General features: G+C 42.3%; 1 protein-coding gene across 1 annotated transcript; it reads right to left on the reverse strand.

The window, feature by feature from the left end:
* Positions 1-3,396: 3,396 nt before the first annotated feature.
* LOC118025147 (keratin-associated protein 2-3) lies at positions 3,397-3,900 on the reverse strand. Its single transcript, XM_035027472.1, has one exon. It carries the CDS (start codon positions 3,784-3,786, stop codon positions 3,397-3,399), a length of 390 nt encoding a protein of 129 aa, XP_034883363.1. The 5' UTR covers positions 3,787-3,900.
* Between the last annotated feature and the right edge of the window lie 3,634 nt (positions 3,901-7,534).

Here is a 7,534-nt window from a genome sequence, read left to right on the forward strand (position 1 = left end):
TAATCCTGGTCCTTGAAGGCCTTTGAGTTTGTGACCCATCATAGTCCTTCACAGTTTTTGAGTGTCCTGATTTGTAAAATGATTTCTCTAAAGTCATGCAGATAAAAGGATGGCAAAGTGTTGACAACACTGTGGTCTTCTGTTGACTCTAAACACTGATGAATGACCCCTAGTCTTTTCCAGCTCTGAGTTACTTCAGACTAGTGAACAGGTAGTCCTAGTTATCAAAACTTCTATCCCATCTAGTGAAGTAAAATGGGAACTTGCTTGATTTATGGTTTAGTGTATTGTTTATTTGTCCTAGAATATATACAGCAATTCAAATAGTAAGAATAGAAAGATGTCTGTAAACTCACTGCATTTATTAAGTAACAAAAAGGACAGAATACTAAGAAATTCTGTGTCCTTAAATCATAGACTGTCAGAAACTTTGCTGTTTTAAGACACATTGGTAAGAATGGAAGATCCCACTATTTCTGGGACAGGATCTTAGTCATCTTAACACAGAGAAGCAGCCTCAATATCCAACCCAAAGGCAGAGTTTCAGATAAGAGGTTTTTAGGTACAACATTCCTCATTTATCTTAATTCTGTAGTTTTCAAGAAAGAGGACCTAAGTCCTGTCACAGCCCGGTCCTGATGTTAATTCTTTTGCACAAACCCGTTTTGCTTGGAGCCCGTTAAGACACCATTTCGTGTAATTTTATGTAAACTCTACCATTCTTCAAAATTCTATAAAAAAACTTTGTTGGGTGGGATGCCCCGGTCCTATGCTGTGTAGTCTCCTTTGCTGTAGCACATAAATAAACCTAAGCTTCTTGGACAAGAGATTGTCCCCAGTCTTTACCATGTGGGCTTTTTTAGTCCTATTATTTGAATTCCAGATGTTCTGCAAGAACATAATTACCGGAGTGGGAACAAGTAAATGTTAACCATGGTGGTGAGAAATTGTGGGATTTTTGTGGTTGGACTGAAAAAGTATGCAATGCTGGTGACTTTTTCTGATGGTGAACCTTGCCCTCTTCTACATAGTTTCATGAGTTGTGTTTTGTTAGGAACTGGCCACTGGATGTTCGGAATGTTTTTAAATTCTGAAAACAGAATATGCATTCCCTGTTCTCCAAAATGATCTTTGAAATACCCTCCAATCATAAGAGTCAGAGATGGAGATGGGAAAGAGTGAGGGAGAAAGGGCAGGAGGAGGGTAGGGATGACAAAGAGGGATTCAGATTCTTCCTCCGTCACCTAGCAGTTGTGTGGCTTAGAGCTGATACCTGTCCCTCTGCCAGCATGTTTCCTCAGCTGTAGAAGGGGAAGAGTCATCTGTCCCTGCTGTTCTTCATAGGCCAGGTTTATCATGAAATCTGTACAACGTGGAAGACAAAAGAAATGGATATCATTCATTGAAAAGAGAATGTTTTAGATGGGAAAAACTCTAGGTGATTAGGGAGTGGGTGGGATTTTTTTTCTGGAATTTAACAAATATCTTTTCTGCCTAGGGGCACCTGGGTGGCTCAGTTACGTGACTTGATCTCAGGGTCATGAGTTCAAGCCCCGTGTTGGGCTCCATGCTGGGTGTGGAGCTTACTTAAAAAATTTTTTGTTTTCAGCCTAAGAAATACCATTTGCCTAAAGCCAGGGAAGACTAACCCAAGTAATCTTTCAGAGTTTCTTACAGTCTGAGTTGTTTAATTCCTTTGGGTGGTTCAGGGTAGAAGGAAAAGTCCATCAGATGCATGTATTATCCCCAGCTCTCCTTGCTCCTGATGCTAAACCCTTATTCTTAAAGCTTGTAATCTAGGGCTCTTTCCTATAGATTAACTGATCAACTTTTAAAGAGCATTTTCATTCTGAGACAGCCTCAATCTGATGATGAATTTTTTTTTTGCCCTGTTTTCTTATACTTAGGAAATCTTAGGAATATGCTTTGTTACATTAGGAAATCTGTTTCTGCCACTGGATGTGAACTATCTTGAAAAAACAAAAATCCTTCTCCTCAATCTTCTCCCACTCTCAGTGACATAATACGCAATAAATAGCACATCTTTTGAGCCCATTTGATACAGTGATGTTCAAATGTGCAACAAGGAATATCAGTGGATGGTACTGGGTGAATACTGTGTGCCAGGCACTTTACATATATAAGGTCATTTAACTTTCCCAGCAACCTACATTTATGAGGATTAACTTTCCCATTTGGCTCATGAGGAAACCTGAGGGTCAGAGAAGTTAAGTTATACTGATGCTGAAGATTCTGCTTAAAGTAGAATATCTACCTTTTAGAATTCTTGTCATGAAGACAATTACCTTCTCATTTTGTTTGATTCAACAAATAGAGATCAAGTACCAACCATATTCTAAACATTGAGCTCAGTACTGAAAGCCAGAATAAATAAATTGTGGCCCCTTCATTGGAGACAGAGAAATAGATCATCTCAATATTATGCCATATGGGGAAGGAAGTAAGCATAGGATACTATTGGCACATGTTAGGGGCACCTAACCGGACCTCTGTGTGTGTGTGCATGCATGCGCATGCATGTACACACATGTCTGTGTGTGGGTGTGTATATATGATGGAGGGGTTAGGACAGGACTACTACAGAAGGCTGAGCTGAATCTTTGAAATGACTCAGTGTTAGGTAGGTGAAGAAAGTGGAGGGAAGGGGGAGGTGGAAAAAAATATTCCAGGCAAATGAAAGAATATGACAGAAGCAAAGACATATGGAACTGCATGGCATGTGCCAGTTACTGTGAGTTTAGTGTTACTTGCAGTGAAACTTAGTGGGGGGTGTTGAGACATGAACCTGGACATGTGGGCAAAGGACAGACCCTAGAGGACCCCATGTGCACAGATTTCCTACCCACGTAAGCAGTCTGAGGACTAGCCTGGCCATCCTGTACCACCTTCTAAGATTCATATCAGGATTCCTAGCACCTCTCCCTTTCCTCTCCTGTCTTCCTCACCTTCTCTGTGTTGTCTTCCTTCTTCCTATTCCTTGTCTGATCATCTGTGTACACTAATAAACATGCACTACTGAATGAATCAGAGAGCAGGGAAGTTTACAGGAAAAATGAGTTTATTGAAAACAAGTGAGCAGCACATTACAAAAGATGATAGGGAGGGTTTGAACAGCCCTCAGAGTTCAGGATGGGTTTGCAAAGTCCATTTTGAGGACGTTTGAAGACAGATTTACCATCCATGGTGTCTTCTGCTGATGGAGACGTAGGAATTTGGCTGAGGGTGGTGATGGACATCTGCTTGTGTATCCAAATGGTAGGATGTAAAAATGACTATTGTCACCTTATGAAAAACATCTATTTTTCTTTCTACTTTCTTGAAATGCAGAATAGGTGCTTAGGCTCCAGTGTGTTGCTCTGTGGGGGTGGTGGGGTCTCAGCAGCAGGGGGAGGTCCTGCAGGTGGTGCGGCAGGGGGCAGGCTGGCAGCAGGGGGGGCGGCAGCAGGGCGCCTGCACAGAGATGGGCTGGCAGCAGGTGGAGGTCCAGCAGCAGGGGCGGCAGACCACGGCCGTGCAGGACGTGGGGCAGCAGCTGATGGGGCGGCAGCAGCCCTCCTGCAGGGAGCAGGGGTCACAGCAGACAGGGCGGTGGCAGGGCTCACAGATGGGGCGCGTGCAGCGGCAGGTGCAGGTCACGGGGCGGCACACGGTGGTCTGGCAGGACACGGGGCGGCAGCAGCAGGGGTCACGGCAGCAGCAGGGCTGGCAGTAGCCTCCCCCACAGCCCGGGGAGGAGCAGGTGGAGCCGCAGCAGGAGTCGGACATGGTGATGTCTGGGGTTGGTTTGGGTTGGACTGGTGAGAGGATTTGGGTGTTGTCGGGTGTGAATGTCTTTGTCGGGCTCTGGGGCCTTTATATACCCTGGCCGGCTGCTGCTGACCACCAGGACACATGATTATTTCTTAATCTTCTGGCCAATTAGTGAGGATTTAGCATTGAGTAAATGATGTTTTTTGAATCTTCACCTTACACACATCCATGCACCCAACCACAAACATTCCTTTGTTTTCCATATTGTTTATTCTTACCAAATGTAGACATTAGATTCAATTCTGATGAATTTTCCTTTGAAATATTCCTAACTCATACAAGAGAAAAGAGTATGTTTTCTAAACTAGAATAGCATCTAATCATTCTGCCCTTTGGACTTGAAGTCAGCGTTTTATTGCTGGACTTCAAAGACTCACATAATTACCACCCAAACAGTGACTTCCCTTATTTACACCCGTGCCTCTAACAGTAACAGGTTAATAGCAACACTCTTGTGCCAGCCAGTAGACATCTGTCTGCTTCCTAGATGTCTCCTTCCATAACTCACCGAGAGGCAGGTTTGTGGTTTTCAGATGAGGAGGGACTACATGGTATCCTGGACCCTGCCATCCTGGTTTAGTCACTCTTCCCCAGTAGGTCCTGGGCTGTTCTGCCCCATTTACCTGGAATGCCCTCCTCTTCCTGACCAAACTCAACTTCTACCTTTACTGTAAAATTTTCATCAAGGATCTGTTGCAGTTTTTATCTTTGTAATTTATTCAGGATTAATCATTGCATGTGTAGATTCTGGGAAGGGGCTGTAGAGAACATATAGGCCTATCCCCTCATCTTACAAGAGAGGTCATGTGGGTTCACCACAGTCACACGATGGGGTCTAGGTCTCCTCAGTCCTCAGTAAGCAGCCTCTACTATGAGGTTTATGTTTATTCGGTAGACCATAGTCTTCAGACAGAGAGAACATTGCAAGTATTCCCCCCATTTTTATATTAAGTCCTAAAGTAAGTAAGCATCATTAAAAGTGATAATGGAAAAGAGTTAGGGAAGTGTCTTGTCCCAGTGAGAGATAATCTGAAAGGGCCCCAGGACTTGTTTGCTGGGTCAGATCTGTGCACCAGTGCAGAGGTTTCTCTCTGAGAAGCAATCAACAGATCTTGGCTTATTGGTGGGTGGGTGTGTGGGGTTTGCTTGTTCCAAGATGTTCAAAGTGTAGTCTGATCCCCTCTGGTAACACATTGTGGCACTATGAGATAATGAGCTTATCTAATTCCTTTTACTGTTTTTTAATTATACTTCACCCCATACCTTACCCTTTGTGATGAGTTCCATAAATTTTTTTTTTTTTTTAAAGATTTTATTTATTTATTTGAGACAGAGAGAATGAGAGACAGAGAGCACGAGAGGGAGGAGGGTCAGAGGGAGAAGCAGACTCCCCGCCGAGCAGGGAGCCCGATGCGGGACTCGATCCCGGGACTCCAGGATCATGACCTGAGCCGAAGGCAGTCGCTTAACCAACTGAGCCACCCAGGCGCCCCGAGTTCCATAAATTTACTTCTTATTTATGAAGTAGTGATGTACTTTTCCTTTGGATTTGAGGGGAAAAAAAAAAAAAGAATCCTGTTCCATCAACCCCACTTACTTTCTGTGAGCATTAAATGAAAGAAAGGACCAGGAGCTTGCAAACCACCAATCAGATGTCCTAAAATTACTACCTTGAGGTTAAGGGGAGTGGCTTTTTATTGTTTTCAGAAGGGGATTAGTTTATTTTTGCTTCAGTGATATCGTGGAAGATATCATAGATGTGAATTATATTAAATTCATTCTCTAAATCTCTTCACCCCAAGATTCTTTCTTGGCTCCTTTACAGTATCAGTTGATTTTTAGTGTGCAGGTGCAGACTAAGTAATTCTCTGAGATAATGTGGCTAGAATTACATGCAAGCTAGTTTCTTGTTGCCACCATGGTTGATTTAGTCAGCTGTAATGCATAACAAACAACCAAAAACTCTCAGCATATAGAATAACAAGTATTTATTTCTTGGTCACATGTCTGCAGGTCAGTTGGGTTTTGGCTGATTAAGGCTGGTCTTGGCTTCTGGCAGTGGGTTGGTTTGGGACTTCCTTCTGAATTAAGAGTTGCCAGATTTAGCAAATAAATATACAGGTGCCAAGTTAAAATTTGATTTCAGATGAACAAATAAATGTTTAGTATAAGTTTGTCTGAGTATGCATGGGGCATACTTACATTAAAAATTTGTTATTTATCTGAAATTAAAATTTAATGAAGTGTCCTGTATTTCAGTTGGCAACACTGGTTCTGATGATATAAGCACACGGGAGCAATGCAGTCATGTGGACATATTTCAAGTCTTTGGGTGGATCATGTCCTCTAACATCCCACTGGCTAAAGCAAGTCACATGGTGAAGTCCAAGTCACAGGGTGGGAGACTGGGAGAGGATACTTCTCCTAAAGGGAGTAACATTATGTAGTTAACATTAAGAAGAATAATCTAATCTACCAGAGCAATGAGTCAATTATTTTAAGGAATCTTTGTTGTGAAGCTTGGACAAAGACTTTTAGAAAGTCAAATTAGATGTTCACTGCATTTCCATTCATTTGGGTAACTTTTTTTTATTTTATTTTTTTTATTCTTATGTTAATCCCCATACATTACATCATTAGTTTTAGATGTAGTGTTCCATGATTCATTGTTTGTGCATAACACCCAGGGCTCCATGCAGAATGTGCCCTCCTCAATACCCATCACCAGGCTAACCCATCCTCCCACCCTCCTCCCCTCTAGAACCCTCAGTTTGTTTTTCAGAGTCCATCGTCTCTCATGGTTCGTCTACCCCTCCGATTCCCCCTCCCTTCATTCTTCCCCTCCTGCTACATTCTTCTTCCTCTTCTTCTTTTTTTTTTTCTTAACATATATTGCATTATTTGTTTCAGAGGTACAGATCTGAGATTCAACAGTCTTGCACAATTCACAGCGCTTACCAGAGCACATACCCTCCCCAGTGTCTATCACCCAGTCACCCCATCCCTCCCACCCCACCCCCACTCCAGCAACCCTCAGTTTGTTTCCTGAGATTAAGAATTCCTCATATCAGTGAGGTCATATGATACATGTCTTTCTCTCTTTGATTTATTTCGCTCAGCATAATACCCTCCAGTTCCATCCACATCGTTGCAAATGGCAAGATCTCATTCCTTTTGATGGCTGCATAATATTCCATTGTATATATATACCACCTCTTCTTTATCCATTCATCTGTCGATGGACATCTTGGCTCTTTCCACAGTTTGGCTATTGTGGACATTGCTGCTATAAACATCGGGGTGCACGTACCCTTTTGGATCCCTACTTTTGTATCTTTGGGGTAAATACATTTGGGTAACTTTTATTTCTCTTCCTCCTTCTCAGTGGTCAACCAGGAAATGTCATTGATTTAAAAAGGGACTTCCTGATCTACACATTTAGAGCAATCCTTATCAAAATACCAACAACATTTTTTACAGAACTAGAACAAACAATCCCAAAATTTGTATGGAACCACAAAAGACCCCAAATAGCCAAAGCAATCTTGAAAAAGAAAAGCAAAGCTGGAGACATCACAATTCCAGACTTCAAATTATAGTGCAAAGCTATAGTAATCAAAACATTGTGGTACTGGCACAAAATAGACACATAGGTCAATGGAACAGACCAGAAAATCCAGAAATGAACCCACAAGTATATGGT

This window comes from Mirounga leonina, unplaced genomic scaffold (genome assembly GCF_011800145.1).
Source record: "Mirounga leonina isolate KUSES-001 unplaced genomic scaffold, KU_Mleo_1.0 Mir_200, whole genome shotgun sequence".
Classification (NCBI taxonomy): Eukaryota; Metazoa; Chordata; class Mammalia; order Carnivora; family Phocidae; genus Mirounga; species Mirounga leonina.

What these genes read in the sequence shown, in the direction of transcription:
- LOC118025147 (XM_035027472.1), bottom strand. Translation starts at nt 3,786, where the DNA reads ATGTCCGACTCCTGCTGCGGCTCCACCTGCTCCTCCCCGGGCTGTGGG.